We start from the raw sequence: 21,026 nt of genomic DNA, 5'->3' as shown, positions 1-21,026 counted from the left end.
GCTATTTGAGTTATAAGGATCTTTTGTGGAGTATTTTGCGAACATTAGGGACATCATCTATATTATTAAAGGCCCATTTCTGGTTAGAACAACCAGAGTTGTATTTTATATTTGGTTATGTGGTCTAGTGCTATGACACTCGCTTTCGGATCGGAAGGTCATTGGTTTGAGCCTCGCTCGGCGCATAGTTGGAGTCCTTGGAGAAGGCTCTTTATCCACCCTCTCTCACCGTACTCATGTGTAAAATAAGTAGCTGGCCGTTAACAGCGTCGTCTCTGTCCGAAAAAAAATGAAACCTAACATGCGTCATGTTAAACGTTGCTGTTGGCCAGGGACCCCTTGTGAAGCGCTTTGAGCTCATTTAGTGGATATTGCTCTATATAAAAGCTCGATTATTTACTATTATTTTATTTATTTCTATCATTATATACAATATGGCTTCTCTCCCTTTCAGGGCTAAAACTGTGGCGAGTATTTTACATGGACATGACTACGAAGTACCACCAGACTTTGACAAAGGTACCGAGTTTTTATGGGGGGGGGGGGGGGGCCCGATAGGTCAGTTGGTAGAGCACTCGCTTCACACGCAAAGGGACCGTGATCGAACCCGGGTGCAGTCGATATTTCTTTTCTGTCCACCCAGCAGTGAATGGGTAGTTGAGTCTGTTAGATTTGGTAGAAAGTACTTTGCGATAAACAAGCGTCTTATTTAAAGGATAGCAAGCAATTGCTATTGTCCGGTTGACACTTATAGAATCCGTGATAACCTCCGGCTCCATGGGCCGAATTGCTCTGAAGGACAAGAGGAACCCAGATCTTCTGGCCATTCGGAAAGAGAAACGTGTTCTCAACTGCCCAGAAACCTCGATTTAACCTTAACATTGAGCATTTATATAGCTCAATATCCACTAAACGTGCTCAAAGCGCTTTTACAAAGGGTCCCTGACCAACAGTAACAAGTAACGTGTAGAACGGGCCATGACGCCTGTTATGCGATATTGCAATTTCTTTTCAGACAGAGACAACGCTATTAACGCCCAGCTACTCATTGTACACATGAGTACGGTGAGAGAATGTGAGTAAAGGGCCTTTTCCAAGGACTCAACTATGCGCCGAGCGAGACTCAAACCCAGGACCTTTCGATCCGAAAGAAAGTGTCATACCACTAGACTACATAGCCTCACAATTTTCAGGTTTGATAGTGTTAGCCAAGACGATGGTAATTTAATTTCGACCGAAATAAATTTGAAGGGTGATCTTTTAAAAACTTCACCTGCCATTCCAGGGCACGACAGTTAACGGGTTAAAATATGTAAATTCCTCTCAATAATAATAATAATAATAATAATAATAATAATAATAATAATAGTAATAATAATAATAATAATAATAATAATAATAATAATAATATACAATAATGATAATAATAATAATAATAATAATAATAATAATAATAATAATAATAATAATAATAATAATAATAATAATAATAATAATAATAATAGATGACTTTTATATCGCGCATTTTAATTAGTTTATGTGTGATGCTCAATGCACGTTACAAATTGATAAACAAAACTTACATTTAGAACGTATACCACAATGATATCAATAGCAGCAGTGTGTGTAATATCGTATGAAAATCACAAAAATGTAACGGTAAAAAGGCAGGGCTTTAACAATGTTTAAAAACCATCAATAGATTTAGCTTCTCTTATCCTTCTGGGCAGGTCATTTCACACAAGGGGTGCAGTGTAAGGCCGCCATAAAATTTATAATTATAAATATTTTTCTAGTCCGAACTTGTGTGTGTATAATATTTTAAAAGTCGTATTTAATTTAAATCACAGTTGTGCGTTAAAAATTCGAACACCATGTGGCAAAAATGAGTTAAGGTGACGTGTTGTCTTTGTTTTTATAGTTCGGACCAGCGGTATGGTCTATCTCAATTTATCAAATTAATATATAAAGTGTCGCTAATGATTCTTGGTTGTATATTTGTTACATTTTTGTGCATTTGAATATATATATATGTATATGTATACATTGTCGCCAGAGATTCTCAACTTTGTGTTTATACATTTTTATGCATGCCACGTCTGTAAACGATTTTCCATTTTTTTTTGATGATTAAAGTATATTATTATTATTATTATTATTATTATTATTATTATTATTATTATTATTATTATTATTATTATTATTATTATTATTATTATTTAATATTATTATTATTATTATTATTATTATTATATTATTATTATTATTATTATTATTATTATTATTATTATTATTATTAAGATCGTTTATTCCTATTTGGTACAAATATTATTTCAATGAAACATGAAAATGAGAATATATTTTTGTGTTGAGAATTAATAGAGCTTTAGCATCACTTGTGGCTTGTAAACAAACTTTGCGGAGTCGTGTGTCTTTAACCCATGACCTCAAGAAGTCGGGAGAGTGACTCAGGATAGACATTGTGTTTGAAAGCACTTTTTTTTGGATTGGTAGATGGCGTCGACTGCATAGCGTCCCTGTCACGGCCTGTCGTATCAGTCAGGTCGTGGGTTCAAGCCCCCATCGCCGCTAAATATTTATTCTCTATTGTCTTCTGACACTTTTCTTCTCACTTCATTTTCTGTTATTATAAAAACTAGACCTAAGTCTCAATTTTCTTTATTACAATAAGTATAAAAGTATAAACACGCCCATCACAAAATTCCGTTTTGAGACAACGAGAAACATTTACACCTACCTTTTTGTTGTTGTTTTGCTTTTTTGTTGTTGTCGTTTTCTAGTTTACCCCACCGAGGTCACTGTGCAACTGTATGTCGCTAGTATTGACTCCATTGACGAATCAACGATGGTGAATATATTATTATTAATATTATCATCATCATCATCATCATCATCATCATCATCATCATGATTATTATTATTATTATTATTATTATTATTATTATTATTATTATTATTATTATTATTATTATTATTATTATTATTATTATTCCTGTTGATAGTACACGTTGTAGCCTCTGACTTCGGTAAGGACCGCAGATTAATGAGAGGACCAACAAAACTTTGCTTTATATGACAATACCCCGGTTGCTTTATAGGATCAGCTTTCTTGCTTAGATTCTGGTCTCAAATAGAATATTTTGAAAGAGAATGATATCCCATTTTCTGTCTAGAAGTCAAATCCTGAAGTAAATTTAAAATTGAGCTTTATATTGCGCAATATCCGCAAAATGTGTTCAAAGCGCTTTATAAGTAAGAAATAGGATGATACTTAGAAGGTGTAACGTATGAGTTCCAAAAACCAATCAACCTCGGTAACAACTCCAGTATTACCACTTTTGAGTTTTAATGACAAATTTAAACAAAACTTGGTGGGGTCATCTGTTAAGCATATTTTTTTCCTTCTCTTTTACTGTAGAAGTCTCCACATGCAACCTGTTGTTTCAATAATTATCTCTGGATGATACGAACATCGATAATTGAAATTAGAATTAAGTTGACGAGAAATAAGAATTTTAAATTATTTTTTCTTGGGGGGGGGGGGGGGTTGCAATGCAAGAACTTTAGTCTCCCTATAACCAAGAAAAGTTGACTTCCAACTTTCATATTGGAGGGCATACATTCATTTTGATTGTCAGCACCTAGTTTATCCTTCATACCGCGGGTCACGTATTCAGTTTTCTTCAATATTTTGGAGTCCCGTTTAGAGATTTTTATTTTTCTATGTGCTATATAGATATATCTTTTCCCTTGGAGTCCCCAGGATATGTCCTTGATAGTTTTCCTTCGTCAGTGGTGGGTGGATGGTAGACTCCAGTACGATAAGTTGCCAGGAATGGACAAGTTAGAGCTGGACCCGAAGGTTCTAAACAAAGTAAGTTGCATTGCCAAGAATTTCGGTCATAAAAGTAGTCCTTCAGAGCCATTCGGCCCATGGAGCCGGAGTTTATCCTGGTTTCTATAGAATGAAACGGACAATAGCACTTGCTTGCTATTCTTTGGTTAGGACGCTAGTCTATCGCAAAGCACTTTCCGCCAAATCTAACAGACTCTGCTACCCATTCACTGATCGGTGGACAGGGCGGAGGACAGAAAAAAATCACGACTGCATCCGGGATCGATCTCGGTCCCTTTGGGTGTGAAGCGAGTGCTCTACCAACTGAGCTATCGGAACCCCAAATGTCGGTCATATGTTAGGATTAACTATAGTGCCTGTGGAGATGAATGGCATATTAAGGGGCCAAGCGTTGATGCAAGATAAAGATATGAAAAAGATTTGTATAGGACAATGACAGAAAAGAGCAGAGAGAAAAGTACGAAAGGGCGGGGTTTTTCTTGAATTTTTCGTTCTACTTTTTCTTATATATATATATATATATATATATATATATATATATATATATATATATATATATATATATATGAGCCAAGGTCAAAAGGTGCCCGCCTGATACCACTGTTAAGAAAATTTGATTTTTACTTAATTATGGGCTGTTTTCATTGGGTTAATGCTTGTAATCAATTGATAATATGAAGAAGAGATAAAATGAGATAGCTCAACATACTCTGTTCAACAGAATATGAAATAAACAACTTGAAAGTCAAATTTGAATGCTGTTTGGCATGTGCTTAAAACTAGGTCAACGCATCACCTTTTTAGAAATCATGTAGAAATTAAATGTGATGTTTTAGCACACGTGATTGAAATTTGACTAATAGTATAAAGTCAAAATTTACTTTTAAACACAATTGCAGTATATTACATATCTGATTAAGTTTCATATAGAGTTCTTAAAAAGTTGGTGTTGCTTGTGACCTTTGGTGTCATCAAACACAGCCCAATACTAAGACTCGACACGAAACTTTAAAGCTCATGTTTAATGTTTATAAAATGTTTTATTATGATAAAAAAGCATAGATTTACTATCTGAATTCAAATCTTGGAGTAAATGTATACCGTTTTGCTGATATCGAGGTTTATTGGTTTTGGTGTCATTTGTCACAAGCAACACGGCATGCGTGAACACGTAGAAGTTTGTTTCGTTAAATGGCGATTCGCAATTTTGATCCACCCTTCTTACCAGTCTTTGAAGTGCAGCACTTTCATTTGTCTTTCCAGCGTGGCTCCAGGCAGAAAAGGTAAGTTGAACTTTGGTGTCATCGCTATTTTACATTGTCACAAGCAACACTTGATATTGGATATTACAAAGTGCCACCAAAAAATTATGTTTTCAGCTGTTATTCTATTTACAAATATGATATTATGACATCTCACATAAGACTGACTGTAATTCTAATTTTTTTTATGTTTCAGGGTTGTGTCAATCAAGAAAAAGACAAAACTCAAGCTTTTGACGAATCCAGATCAAAGAAGGGTTGTCAAGAAATTTGATTTGATTTACTATTAACACACTAAATTACTACAAACTATCAGATTTGAGCAGTAGGGCGGATGTTACCGTATGGTTACATGAATTCATTACCATGGCTGATATTTATCTAGAGTTTGTGTGACTTCTGGTACTTTTCGTGACCATTGGTGTCATTGGTTAAAATGTCACAGGTGACACTTAAGTTTGAAGTTTCTAATGTATTTCTGCTTTCATGTTCTTCAAAGCTTGAAATGTCGTTGAATTACATTTTAACAGGCTATATTACATGTGTTCAGTTGCTATTCTTGATTTATTGAGGCAAAATTGCGTTCTAGTGCCGATTTTGACCAAAGTAATAGCAACAATAGTATTACTTATTTCTAAGTATATTTCCAATTTGAAAGTATTTAGTTTCTTAAAATATTATTGAATTTCATTTTAGAGTAGGTTATTGTGCTTTTTTGACTGAAAATAATGATATATTATGGACAAAAGTGTGATTTGGTGTTTGTCACAAAGTGCGCACGTAAACCGTATGCTTATGTAGCACAGTTTGCAACCTTGTTTATGTGTGCTATATTCAAGCTACGACACCGATCAATAACCAAACACAATACGTTGATAAAGGTTTTGAAGCTAAATGAAGATATATTTTATTACAATATAACAAAGATATTATGAGATATGAAGATGAAATGATAGATGTCATAAGTATGAAATCAAATGGATGGATGACAAATTGATGGAGATGGTGTGATGATGAATATGATATGAAAGCGATATGAAAATATATAATTAAATCAATTAATTATCAATACTTTACCAAACCGCTACCACATCAGACAATCTCACAGATAGGTTGCAACCATCACAGTCATACAGGCAACTAATAATTAACTAACTAACTAAACACAATCCAGACGTGTAGAAGAAAGCCAAAAGAGTGTCCTTGATATTCAACAAAAACTGTAAGGTTGTTCTAATATTGTTAATTTGTCTCTTCTTGAAATTGTTCTGATTTCACAGTATTCATAAACAGATCAATTGTTTCTCAATGTTCTGATATTAAAATAAGCAAATGGTTCTTCACAGGTAACTTATAAAACAGGCAAATGTTCAGTTTCTATTAGTGTCAAGCTATGAGCGTATAGCCTAAAGTTGGCTTGTTAAAGCCCAGCCTCCAACGGCTCATTCACTTTAAAGAAAGAAAATGATTTTGTTATAATATGATAATCATACAAATATAACTCTATCTATATTCGAACTCACTTAATTTGTGAGTAAATATTATTTTACTTTAACAAATCAATTTATTAATGTTGATTAATATTGCTTTACTTTGTAGATATGAAATAATAATGCTTTATAGCAAGAAAAGCTTATTTTCTTTACAACAAGAATATATTACACAATTAATTTCATTATCTGATTAATTAATTGAGAATCAAAATTTAAAGTGATATTATGATATTGATATCAAAACACAATCATAATTGTAATCGCAACATATTATTCAAAAACTCACCAGAGCCGAACAGATTATTGAAATCACAAATTAAGTCTACACAAGACTCTAATCAAACTCTACACAAGAGTTATAACACAACTTGATTCAGCTCAAACTTTGAGCACCACAAAGTCTACACAAGACTTAAATCACACTCTACACAAGAGTTAACACAAAACGTGTTTCAGCTCGAACTTTGAGCACTACAAAGTCTACACAAGACTTTAATCCAACTCTACACAAGAGTTAAACAAATGAGCCTAAAAGACTCCGCTGTGGTTATCGCTTAGAGACTATGAGCCTAAAAGACTCCGCTGTCTGGTCTCTTTTGAGACAATGAGCCTAAAAGACTCCGCTGAGTGGTCTCTTTTGAGACAATGAGCCTAAAAGACTCCGCTGAGTGGTCTGAAGAAACTGCTCAAAACTCTGGCATTTATAGGCAAAAATCAAGCAAACGAAGCAAAATTCTACCCACACAAACGGATGTTAGTCATATCCGTAAACATCTGAAATTCCTTAAAACTCCCCCAGATTCCATAATCATGGACAACAACAACCCATCCTGATACCGGACATCCTCATATCAAGGATAAATAAATTCGTCAGCCCCATAGTTACGAGATATCAATCAAGCCATACCATAACAAAGTCACTCCCGTAGAATGCAGGGATCCTACTTTGCTTATAAGTTTACGGAGAAAACAAGATTGATGCCTTTCTCACAATAACACCCACACTACGTAGTTTAATTCAAACTTCCGGGCCATAGGTGCATGATCTGATAAGACCTGTATCAACAAAAGAAGGGTTGTTCCGGAGGGATTACAATAACAACAACAACTAATACTACGACGACGTACATCCTGTCGTAAACTGACGCCTACACGGAAGCATTTCGTTACATATCTCCCCCCTAAGACTAAATTTGGTACAACATTTAGTTAGATCAACGAAATGCCTCAAGATCACATCGATCTCGACAATTATTCGGGCTCATTGTTGTCCCTTCCTTCGACAGACAACATCGGCATCACACATCCACACTTCAACTCCACCTTGCCGTGTGTCATGCATTTCTGTGGTTCATGATCCTTGTTTTCGTCAAAACATGGAAGTCGAGGACTCTTAACAGTGGGAGCACGAGTAAATGATCGAATGTCACTTGTCATACTGTCGTTGTTGGAGGAAGCCTGACACTCCGACTTTAACCTAAGCAGTTCAAGCTCTTTCTCCATCAGAGCTTCTTGCCTTTGAGCTCGTGCTCTGCTTATCTCCTCCTCTTCTTTGGCACGTTCTCTCTCCTTCTCTTTTCTCTCTTCATCTTCTTGTAACTGGGCTGTCACCCAAGCACGGAGATCTTCACCCCTTAACTCCAATTTTTCTCCAGGTTTAATTAATCTTTCCACATCCATCTCTAGGACAATTAATCAAACCAATTCAAATTCAAATAAACAAACTTCAATATGTTTATCGACACTGTTGCCGTAAATGTTACTTTCACGTAGAATAAAGTGGTATTACAAGTAACCTTATTAACGATATGCGGTCAATATAGATCCCAAAACAGATTCAAAACAGGCAATTAATACCGATTCCTACACGGAATTCAACATTGATCTATATATAGACTCAAATATAGAATCAAAACAAATTTACTACAGGTCCTAACACAGAACCAACGCTTCACCCAGATTCCTACACAGAATCAAAACATTGACTTAATATAGACGTATATTAGAGTCAAAACAACTGATTTAATACAGGTCCTCACACGGAACCAACGCTTCACCCAGATTCCCCACACGGAATCAACACAATAGCTTCACCCAGATTCCTCACACGGAATCAACAAAATAGCTTCACCCAGATTCCCCACACGGAATCATAAAAACTATCTTCACCCAGATTCTTTCTCAGAATCAACAAAATAACTTCACCCAGATTCTTTCTCAGAATCAACAAAATATCTTCACCCAGATTCTTTCTTAGAATCAACAAAATATCTTCACCCAGATTCTCTCTTAGAATCAACAAAATATCTTCACCCAGATTCTCTCTTAGAATCAACAAAATATCTTCACCCAGATTCTTTCTTAGAATCAACAAAATGTCTTCACCCAGATTCTCTCTCAGAATCAACAAAATATCTTCACCCAGATTCTTTCTTAGAATCAACAAAATGTCTTCACCCATTTTCTCTCTCAGAATCAACAAAATATCTTCACCCAGATTCTCTCTCAGAATCAACAAAATATCTTCACCCAGATTCTTTCTTAGAATCAACAAAATATCTTCACCCAGATTCTTACACAGAATCAACAAAATGTCTTCACCCAGATTCTTCCTTAGAATCAACAAAATATCTTCACCCAGATTCTCTCTTAGAATCAACAAAATATCTTCACCCAGATTCTCTCTTAGAATCAACAAAATATCTTCACCCAGATTCTTTCTTAGAATCAACAAAATGTCTTCACCCAGATTCTCTCTCAGAATCAACAAAATATCTTCACCCAGATTCTTTCTTAGAATCAACAAAATGTCTTCACCCAGATTCTCTCTCAGAATCAACAAAATATCTTCACCCAGATTCTCTCTCAGAATCAACAAAATATCTTCACCCAGATTCTTTCTTAGAATCAACAAAATATCTTCACCCAGATTCTTACACAGAATCAACAAAATATCTTCACCCAGATTCTCTCTTAGAATCAACAAAATATCTTCACCCAGATTCTTTCTTAGAATCAACAAAATGTCTTCACCCAGATTCTCTCTCAGAATCAACAAAATATCTTCACCCAGATTCTTTCTTAGAATCAACAAAATGTCTTCACCCAGATTCTCTCTCAGAATCAACAAAATATCTTCACCCAGATTCTTACACAGAACCAATACCTTGACTTACTATATGTGCATAGAAAGTCAGAACAAATGATTTAATACAGATCCTCACACGGGACCAACACAATATTCTCCCAGATTCCTACACGGAATCAAATTACCCCAACAACCACCTTCGTTCCTTACAAAAGGGAGAGGGGGGACAATAGAGGCTTTACAGCGCGAGTACCGCTTTCGCGCTAAGTCAGTGATCCGTATCACTATGACAGATGACTGACAACGTATAACCGAACAAGTGAAAATTACCAGAATAACTTGCATTACACCTTGCGTATAATGACAGTCTTATAACCATTAAATGGATACCAATTTGCTTTAAGCTCAAAGATAGTATCTATCTCAAGTTTGAAACAACTCCCTAACCTGTCTCAACAATTGTTTGGTCGCGATGTCTCTTGAATGCACAACAATAAGAATCCCACTTCTGACACCAAATTATGTCACAAAGTGCGCACGTAAACCGTATGCTTATGTAGCGCAGTTTGCAACCTTGTTTATGTGTGCTATATTCAAGCTACGACACCGATCAATAACCAAACACAATACGTTGATAAAGGTTTTGAAGCTAAATGAAGATATATTTTATTACAATATAACAAAGATATTATGAGATATGAAGATGAAATGATAGATGTCATAAGTATGAAATCAAATGGATGGATGACAAATTGATGGAGATGGTGTGATGATGAATATGATATGAAAGCGATATGAAAATATATAATTAAATCAATTAATTATCAATACTTTACCAAACCGCTACCACATCAGACAATCTCACAGATAGGTTGCAACCATCACAGTCATACAGGCAACTAATAATTAACTAACTAACTAAACACAATCCAGACGTGTAGAAGAAAGCCAAAAGAGTGTCCTTGATATTCAACAAAAACTGTAAGGTTGTTCTAATATTGTTAATTTGTCTCTTCTTGAAATTGGTCTGATTTCACAGTATTCATAAACAGATCAATTGTTTCTCAATGTTCTGATATTAAAATAAGCAAATGGTTCTTCACAGGTAACTTATAAAACAGGCAAATGTTCAGTTTCTATTAGTGTCAAGCTATGAGCGTATAGCCTAAAGTTGGCTTGTTAAAGCCCAGCCTCCAACGGCTCATTCACTTTAAAGAAAGAAAATGATTTTGTTATAATATGATAATCATACAAATATAACTCTATCTATATTCGAACTCACTTAATTTGTGAGTAAATATTATTTTACTTTAACAAATCAATTTATTAATGTTGATTAATATTGCTTTACTTTGTAGATATGAAATAATAATGCTTTATAGCAAGAAAAGCTTATTTTCTTTACAACAAGAATATATTACACAATTAATTTCATTATCTGATTAATTAATTGAGAATCAAAATTTAAAGTGATATTATGATATTGATATCAAAACACAATCATAATTGTAATCGCAACATATTATTCAAAAACTCACCAGAGCCGAACAGATTATTGAAATCACAAATTAAGTCTACACAAGACTCTAATCAAACTCTACACAAGAGTTATAACACAACTTGATTCAGCTCAAACTTTGAGCACCACAAAGTCTACACAAGACTTAAATCACACTCTACACAAGAGTTAACACAAAACGTGTTTCAGCTCGAACTTTGAGCACTACAAAGTCTACACAAGACTTTAATCCAACTCTACACAAGAGTTAAACAAATGAGCCTAAAAGACTCCGCTGTGGTTATCGCTTAGAGACTATGAGCCTAAAAGACTCCGCTGTCTGGTCTCTTTTGAGACAATGAGCCTAAAAGACTCCGCTGAGTGGTCTCTTTTGAGACAATGAGCCTAAAAGACTCCGCTGAGTGGTCTGAAGAAACTGCTCAAAACTCTGGCATTTATAGGCAAAAATCAAGCAAACGAAGCAAAATTCTACCCACACAAACGGATGTTAGTCATATCCGTAAACATCTGAAATTCCTTAAAACTCCCCCAGATTCCATAATCATGGACAACAACAACCCATCCTGATACCGGACATCCTCATATCAAGGATAAATAAATTCGTCAGCCCCATAGTTACGAGATATCAATCAAGCCATACCATAACAAAGTCACTCCCGTAGAATGCAGGGATCCTACTTTGCTTATAAGTTTACGGAGAAAACAAGATTGATGCCTTTCTCACAATAACACCCACACTACGTAGTTTAATTCAAACTTCCGGGCCATAGGTGCATGATCTGATAAGACCTGTATCAACAAAAGAAGGGTTGTTCCGGAGGGATTACAATAACAACAACAACTAATACTACGACGACGTACATCCTGTCGTAAACTGACGCCTACACGGAAGCATTTCGTTACAGTGTTGCTTGTGACATAAGTAATGGTGTCACCGGTCTATGTCACAAGTCACATTCAGATGCTCTAATTTCCATGTATATTTCTATTTTTGAAGTCTTTGGTTTCTGAAATACTATTATATTCCATATTTAACTGTGGTTATTACACTGGTTTGACTGAAATTAATGATATATTGTCGAAATTGCAATTTGGTATTGCTTGTGACATAAGTAATGGTGTCATCGGTCTAATGTCACAAGTGACACAATGTCGCTAAATAAAATATGCTTTGGTCACATTATTTCCCAACATTTTATTCCAAAAGTTTCTGAACATTGCTGGTAATAAGCATATGCAATATTGTTGTTGTTGTTAATGCACAAATATTTTTATGAAATAATATATTTGCATTCTATGTTGCTTGTGACCGATGACACCAAAAAGCAACATTTTCTCCAATAGTTGGTAATATTATTGTACCATGATTGTTGTTGATTGTGTCTTTTTGTCTATAACTTACTAAATAAAGTTTGATACTCAACAAAAATCATTTGGTTATTGAGTTTTTTGTCTCATTTTGGTGTCACCGGTCACAGGTGACACCAGCAACCTATAGGCATTGTTGACGATATTATGCTGCGTTAGACCTTAAAGTTATCTAAAGGGCCTTTGTTTCATGAAGTACAGGGTTTTTGCTACACATATAGAAACATGAATGGACTATTATGTCACTTTTATTTTGAGAAAAAATATTGACACCTTTTGACCTTGGCTCATATATAATTTTTTATTTTAATATTTACCACAATGTTTGAGTCAGTCTACATCGATGTTTCAGGCCTAATCAGCCATCGTCAGGACTGTGTGTTACATGAGTTTGGTTTGTTGACTGTTGTTGTTTGTTGAAGTGGTTCCGGTTTGTAGTTGATTAATAAGAACTTCCGGGGATGTGGACACGTATTGTACATCTCATTTTTCGTGTTGAGTGTGGCTTCATAGCGGTGTTTGATTATAGTATATTTCTCTTCCAGCCATAAGCTACATTGTTTTGATGTTGGTGTGTATCCTGTTGCTTTAGATAAAATTTTCCATGAAATGTTGTGGTCTAGTTTGTTGTCTTTTAATTCCCAAATATGTTCGCTGAGTTTTGTTGATGTTTTTTTGTTAGTGTTTCTAAATGTTGAGGTGTGGAGGTTGTATCTTGTTTTGAAATTATTTTCCGTTAGTCCTACATATTTTTCTTGCTTGTTTGTTTTAGTTTCGGTGACTGTGGCTTGGTACATCCACGTAGACCGACTCAAACATTTTGGTAAATATTAAAATAATAATTCCCTCCATTGCTACATGTCGAGCACTTTTCGTACCATATTTGTATCAAACACGATTCAATATATATATATATATATATATATATATATATATATATATATATATATATATTTCTATTTCTTGCTTTAAATGGCGCACCTTCACACTGTTTTTAGATCGTTATCTTATTTGTACAAAGGATATTCCTGACAGACCCACCATACTAAATGCGCTTTACATTGATTAATACCAAAATCTAGAGGTGCCTAAATGAGTCATTAAATGTATAATAAAATAAAGGGAGTAACAATGACTCTTATAAAAGATACAAGACAAAGGTTACCTACGTTTCGGCCTTTGGCCTTCTTAGGGTAAGCAAGAAAAGGAAATATGTTATATTACATTGGCATCATGGTTGAAACATTATACATAAAAATGTGGGTGTGGATGTATTTGTATGTGTGTGTGTGCAAGAAGGAACGGAGAGAGAAAGAGAGAGAGAGAGAGAGAGAGGGAGAGAGAGAGAGAGCGAGAGAGAAAGAGAAAGAGAAAGAGAGATGAGTTTACATTTCTTTATAGATAGAATGAAGTTGACGTCACTCGGGTCTCTGCTATTACTTTTTGCCATCCGCTTTTACACATTTACAAGCAGAGAGCATGGCTTGGACATCAGCTAAGACGTCAGCTAATATTACATCAGCTAATATATTTTCCCATCAGCAGTTGTGGGTACCTGATTTGTTCTTTTTGAACGAGAAAGTAGCGAAATTCCACGAAGTGACTGTTGACAACAAACTGTTGCACATCTTGCACAACGGAAGCGTCTTTTACAGTGCAAGGTTAGTAATCAATAACATTTAATAGATAAATCAAATATAAACATTTTTCACTTCTGTGCCTTTTAGCTAACATACTCAAATATATACTTCCCGCCATTCGCAAAAAAAACGTATCAACACAAAAAAATAGCTTTGTTTAATTTTGAATGTTTACTGTTTGTTTGATAGAATTTTGTGAGAACTCATTTTAAAAAATTGCTGGCTAAAATCAATAACAAAATCTGCGTAAGGTTCTACAGTACAAATCTTTTCCAATGATTTCTTATGATTAATGTGCTTATATGTGTCTCATTTATTCAACTTAAATGGAAGCATATTTCCATTTCATACAGTGCCAGTCTTTTTTGTACTACCTCTCTTAAAATATCCATCATTGTCAATAATGGGTACACGTTCACACATGAGTCGAGTCAAAATAAAAATTAACAGTTAAAATAATAATAAAAGAAGTTGGACAGCTTTGAAATAAAACCCTGTTATTTTGTTTGAGGGGGTCACGATAGCTCAGTTGGTAGGGCACTCGCTTCACACGCAAAGGGCCCCTAGATCGTGCCGGGTGCAGTCGAGATATTTTTATGATCCTCTTGTGAATGGGTAGATGGGTCTGTTTGATCTGGTGGAAAGTACTTTGCGATAGACTAGAGTCCTATCCAAAGGATAGCAAACAATTGCTATTGTCCGATTCACGCTATATAAACAGGGATAAACTCCGGCAACGATCGACTAGATACTCTGCGGTCTCGGCCTCTTGTTCACAAGCGTACACATGGGTCAGGTGGAAAGTCTCAACTGCTACCATTATCGGGCCCCATTCTATAAGCGTTGTTGCCAGCGTTCCCGACACTGTACCTGGACTTGCGGTTTACCATCGACCTCCTCAGCGTTCTTGCTCCTACCCCACACTGGAGGGCAATACTCCGCGGTGTAATATATAGAATAGTGTTAAGGCGGAAGTCCTCAGAAGTGTTTGATCAGCACCCCAAGTTGTTCCAGCCAGCTTCCTCAGAATACTGTTGCGTTTCTCTATCGTCCAGGAACAACTTCGAGAGGGACCCGATAGGTAAGGCTGTAGTCCAGCGTAACCCCCGCGTACTTCGGATTAGGCTCGTTATTTTGTTTTTGTTTTTAAGGGTTTTACGGCGCTTGCAACACATTAAGGTCATATCAGCGCCAGTAAAAAGGAAGAAAATGGGATATTAAAAAGTTTCAGAATTACAATTAAAGCATCCAAGAATAAGGCAGACAAAGGAGAATTGTTCAAATAGGCAACAGTTGTAGATTCCAAGAGCACACTGCCAGTGTACTTAGTTTGAGATCACCTAAAAGTCTCATCCAAGACACAAGCACAGATCATCACTAAGAGGAATACACTCAAATGTTTGCAAATCATAAATACATAAACAAAACATAATACAATGCATAAAAGAGAGATGATTTACAAGGGAAAAAATATCATCTCCCAAAACTAACTATTTATTCGACTGTTTCCCTCCCAGCCAGGCTATCCGGCCAGGGCCAGGACAAAACCAAGTAATCTCATTCCAAGACAAAGACAGAAAGCATGTTGGAAAACAGACATAGGGGGATAGAAGATACAGTAAGTGCCTCCCTGCCCACTATGGGAGGTCAGCAACCCCACCCAGGGATTCGGCTCATATGGGAGAAGCTGGTCCCCGAGGACGTTCAGTTTATGGGTTGCCAGCCTCTGCATAGATGGAATACTGTAGCCACGGTTTTTGAAGTGTTCATCTTCAGGTACCACTTGTCAAAGCAGCAGGATTTGAGTTTGGTAACATCCTCACTGAGTATGCTCTTGAGACTGGTCCACACCTTACTTTGAGTAACGAGTGACCAGTCGTCCGCGTATCCCAGCTTCGAAGTGTTTGGCATGTCGTTATAATGTAAACATTAAACGGCATTGGTGCCAGAACAGATCCCGAAGGAACTCCATTTCTCAGTTTCCTGACTTTGCTCGTGGTGTCATATAGGGCACCATAGGGCGTCTTTCCCCTAGGATAGATGAGAATAAGTCTTTTTGCACCTTATGAATTTTGGAAGTTTTAGTATTAACCCATAGAAATAATCTCAACTGCATCCGGGATTGATCTCGGCCTCTTTGCCTGCGAAACGAGTGTTCTATCAACTGAGCTATCGAAACCCCCAAAGGCCGTGATTTATTTATTTTTCGCACCATCTCAATTTTTCAGAATTTCCCTCGTGCTGAAATGCCAAATGAATCTTATCAAGTTTCCTTTTGATACACAGATATGTCACATCAACATGGCGAGTTGTGAGTATTTTGTTGTCAAAACACATAAATTGCGGCTGTGTTGTCTTGTGGTTTGACACTCACCTTCGGATCCGGAGGTCCTGCGTTTGACTCCCGCTCTGAGCAGCGGTGCAAAGTTGAGTCCTTGAAAAAAAAAGGCTCTTTAATCTTTAATCTCTCACCGTACTCAGGTGTAAAATGAGTACCTGGCCATTAACAGTGTTGTCTCTGTAGGAAAAAATAATATCGCCTAATATGCGTCATGTCTTGTCCTACATTTTAAGCATTGCTGTTGGCTAGGAATCCATTGTAAGGCCCTTTGAGCACTTTGTAAGTGTTTTGAGGTGAATTTCCAAACTTGTTAAGTCTCAATTTTTCATAATGCAGAGAAAGAAATATTTAATATACATAATATATATAATATTGAATCGTGTTTGATACAAATATGTTACAGATAGTGCTCGACATGTAGCAATGTAGCGAATTGTTATTTTAATATTTACCACAATGTTGGAGTCTTAAAATATTCATCATTGCCAATAATGGGTACTCGTTCACACATGCATCAGACTGACTGGTAAATATTAAAATAATAATATATATATATATATAATATATATATAATATATATATATATATATAATATATATATATATATATATATATATATATATATTTAATATGTATTAGCTATGACTGCCTGTATCGCATTTGCACCTTCTCAGCCACCGATGTCTCAAATGGGTAAGCGCCAGTAAAACTCAAGTACAAGCTATGGACGACTACCCATTTATGAGTCATCCTTGGTTGAAGACGTGCAAAGGGGGCACAGCTGTTCCAACCATAAAAATGTGACTGACTTTTCATCATTTCCAATATATTATGCTCTACCCAAAATTATCTTAACGCCTATATTCTGCAAGTACCTACCAAGAAGCATATATATATATATATATATATATATATATATATATATATATATATATATATATATATATATATATGTATGTATGTGTGTGTGTGTGTGTGTTTGTATCAGCAGGTCCAAAGAACGTGCGTCTCTTTGTCGTCTTTTATCTCTGAGACTCTTCATTAAATTTCTTTCAAATTCAAAACATAACTAAAACAAATCCTTGCAGAGAGAAAAATGGCGATGATCTTAATTTTTGTTGCCATTTTTAGCAAACTTTAATGGGATACAATAGTCTGATGGCACGTCGCCCAGCAACGAGCAGCTTGGTTCTAAAAAAAGAAAATCGGTACTTTTTATTCTTCATGTTGGCTAGACCGTTTTCACGTGTCATGTTATCATAACGTAAACAATTCAAAACATGATCAGATTTATAATGTTTTTCTCCTCTGGATAGCCTTTTATGCTCGTTGGAGAAGTATTTCATAAGGGCGTCCGCCATTGTTCCGAAAGTTTAGAACCAGTTGCTAAGTTACTATTCGTCATTACGAGGGAAGTGACGTCACGACTGTTGAAGGCTATTATGTCACCATACATTATTTTCATAATACATCTCATCTTGTGTAGAAAGAATGGATCATTATGGTTTTGACAGATATGTAAATGGATCTACTTAGTATTTCCTTGCCATAGCAACAGTGTCTTCTTTAAAGAAGTTCATAGTCTGGTTGATATAATTTAGTGATCCGTATTCAACAAAATTAAAAAAGCTGAGTGACGTCAATTTCGTTCCTTCTCTAGATAGAACGAAATTGACGTCGTCCAGTTCTATGTTGTTGTTTTTAGACAGCGATTTTCATGAGTAGTTCTCACTACTAGGAAATATTATATTCTTGTATGAGTTATATTGGCAATTGGATTCAATAGTCTGATGTCACGTCGCCCAGCAACGGCGGCCATCGAGGTTCCAAGAAAAGAAAATCGGTATTTTTTTTATTCTTCCAGCTGGTTAGAACTTTTTCATATGTCTTGTGATCAGAATGTGTAAAAGTCAAAACATGATCAGATTTATAATTTTATGCTCGTCGGAGAAATATTTCATAAGGGCTTCCGCCATTGTTCCGATAGTTTAGAGCCAGTTACTAAGTTACCATGTGTCGAGGGAAGTGACGTTACGACTGTTGAAGCGTATTGTCCAAAAATAAACCTTTGAAAAACAAAAACAAAACTAAATTGTATTATTTAGACTATAAACGTTTACGTTCTATCCAGCTGGAAATGTTGTGAGCTTTCTGAATAAACGCAATGTATCAATTAACTATCTTCTCCCCTTTCCAGACAGCTTCACCACAGATAACATTGTGTTCGTGTGGCACGAGGAGCCAATTGTATTGAGACATAATTTTGTGTTGCAACAATTTGATCTAGAGGACATGAAGACGTCGGTCTGCACTGATAATTTCAGAAGTATAGGTTGGATAAATACTTACTTACTTACTTAAATTTGTATATCCACGAAACGTGCTAAATGTGCGGCTATGTGGTCTTGTCGTATGACACTTGCTTTGGATAAAACGGACCAACACACACAACAGTGTGTAACCTTGAACATTTATAGTATGTTTAATACAGTTTGAAAATTACTCATAAACGCTCATGGCAAAAAAAAAAAAACAAAAAAAAAACAATAACAAAGGCGGAGTGCCGTCAACTTCGATCTATCTATAAACGTTTAAGGTTACACATAATTTTGTGTGTTGATCCGTTATACTTCCGGATGGCAATGTTTTGAGCTTCTTAGCCAAACTCATAATATCTATAGATAGAATGAAGTTGACGTCACTCGGGTCTTTGTTATTGTGTTTTTTTTTGGTTATTTGAGTCAATAAAAAAATGATACGGCGCACAACTCTACTGAAAGATTTGAAAATAATAAATGTATTTTTTACAGATAGATAAACAGATAATTTGATTTCATTTTATAATTTAAAGTCAGTTCGAAAGTTTGTTGAGTCACACAGATATCATAAAATACGTACCGACGACACTAACACTCTCACATGCAACCAATTTCGTCACTGTAAAAAGTACGACAGGAAGAACAACCATTTGGATTTTGACCATTGTTTTGATTTTCAGCCGCCATTTTGATTTTAGTGAAGTATTGAAAGGTAGTGCAAAGCAGTCCGAGGGTCTGTTTTACTATTAGGGTTAGGTCGAGATCGAAGGATTTTTTTTCTATTAGGGTTAGTCTTAAGTCTTAGTAAAGGTGCTAGGATGTTTGTTTTTCCATAAGTTAATGTAAGAGGAGACATTCCGAAAGCTCCTACATCCCCAGTATAATGTATTCACTTAATGTAAATGTTGCTGCTCGAAGCTCGAATAAATAGAAAATAATGTGAAATTGAATGTAAGCTTCAATTTAATTACAAAAACAGATCAAATGAACATTTCGGGTTTCCCCTTTATCAACAAAACAGGATGAATGAAATACCACAGATGAATGAGATAATGTGGTAGTGGCGTAGTTAAGATGAATAAACAAAACATTGGTTGGCAGGAAATAAGTATGCTCCTATTTGTAAGGAAGAACGAATTAAAAAAGAATTTTAGATATTTCTAAAAGGTGCGCAATTAATTAAGTGAAAAACGGGAGGCGGGGAGGAACTGTGTAATGCAGTTTAGAAAGTGAAATATAATATGTGTAGACTGTTGTTGGAAGATAAATACAATGGAATTGAAAATCCTTTATTAAAAAAATATAGTCTAGCCTTGTGGAGAACATTGTGCCATTTGAGTCAATAAAAATTTTTTTACGGCGCACAACTCTACTGGAAGATTTGAAAATTAGAAATGTATATTTCACAGATAGATAAACAGATAATTTGATTTCCTTTTATAATTTCTAGTCAATTTGAAAGTTCGTTTAGTCAAACCGATATCATGAAATATGTACCGACGACACTAACACTCTCAAATCAACCAATTTCGACGCTGCGTTTTTGCGCAAATTGTCGCATTCGAAATAATGTATTCACCTTATTACTTTAAGGGTTTCAGGTCACATCTACACTAAGTTTTCAACAGTTTTCATCTATTTATGAAAAGTATTATTATTGCCCCTTTGATGTTTTCAATGTGATGGTTTCGGGTGGATGATACCCAGGTTTAAATTCTTTGGTAATAAATTTAAAAATAACAATAATAGTCTAAAAAATCGAAATTTAAAACAAGAAAATAGGAGTTGCATTGAAGGTAAAATAAGGTTTTAGAAAGACCTTATTAAATGTTATGAATAGTCAGGTGGCTCCGTAGCGCAGTGGGTAAGCTGTCAGACTCTAACCTTGGGTTCAATCCCATTGTGGACATTAAAAAGTTTTTTATGAGAAAGACATCATTTTCGTTGTTATAGTCACTGGACATATATGTAAAACCTTAAATTAATCTATTATTATTATTATTATTATTATCATTATTATTGTTATTATTATTATTATTATTATTATTATTATTATTATTATTATTATTATTATTATTATTATTATTATTATTATTATTACTATTATTATTATTATTATT

General features: G+C 35.1%; 1 protein-coding gene across 5 annotated transcripts in view; it reads left to right on the top strand.

Moving 5' to 3' along the window:
- Positions 1–21,026, top strand: part of LOC144972004 (glycine receptor subunit alphaZ1-like) — a 39,680-nt gene that overhangs the window by 1,474 nt on the left and 17,180 nt on the right. For 3 of the 5 annotated variants that reach the window (XM_078913084.1, XM_078913089.1, XM_078913086.1), the window contains exons 2-7: positions 455–519; positions 2,802–2,869; positions 3,785–3,895; positions 14,150–14,268; positions 16,476–16,558; positions 18,786–18,920. In XM_078913084.1, the coding sequence (XP_078769210.1) occupies positions 455–519; positions 2,802–2,869; positions 3,785–3,895; positions 14,150–14,268; positions 16,476–16,558; positions 18,786–18,920 (581 nt within the window). Of the gene's footprint in view, positions 1–454; positions 520–2,801; positions 2,870–3,777; positions 3,896–14,149; positions 14,269–16,475; positions 16,559–18,785; positions 18,921–21,026 lie in introns of those variants that run through there. The other 2 variants (XM_078913085.1, XM_078913087.1) reach the window with 2 other exon arrangements.

This window comes from Berghia stephanieae, chromosome 4 (genome assembly GCF_034508935.2).
Source record: "Berghia stephanieae isolate SIO BIC M18660-M18661 chromosome 4, UCSD_Bste_1.3, whole genome shotgun sequence".
NCBI lineage: Eukaryota > Metazoa > Mollusca > Gastropoda > Nudibranchia > Aeolidiidae > Berghia > Berghia stephanieae.
The sequence above is the reverse complement of the archived record's forward strand: the minus strand, read 5'-3'. Positions and strand labels throughout refer to the sequence as shown.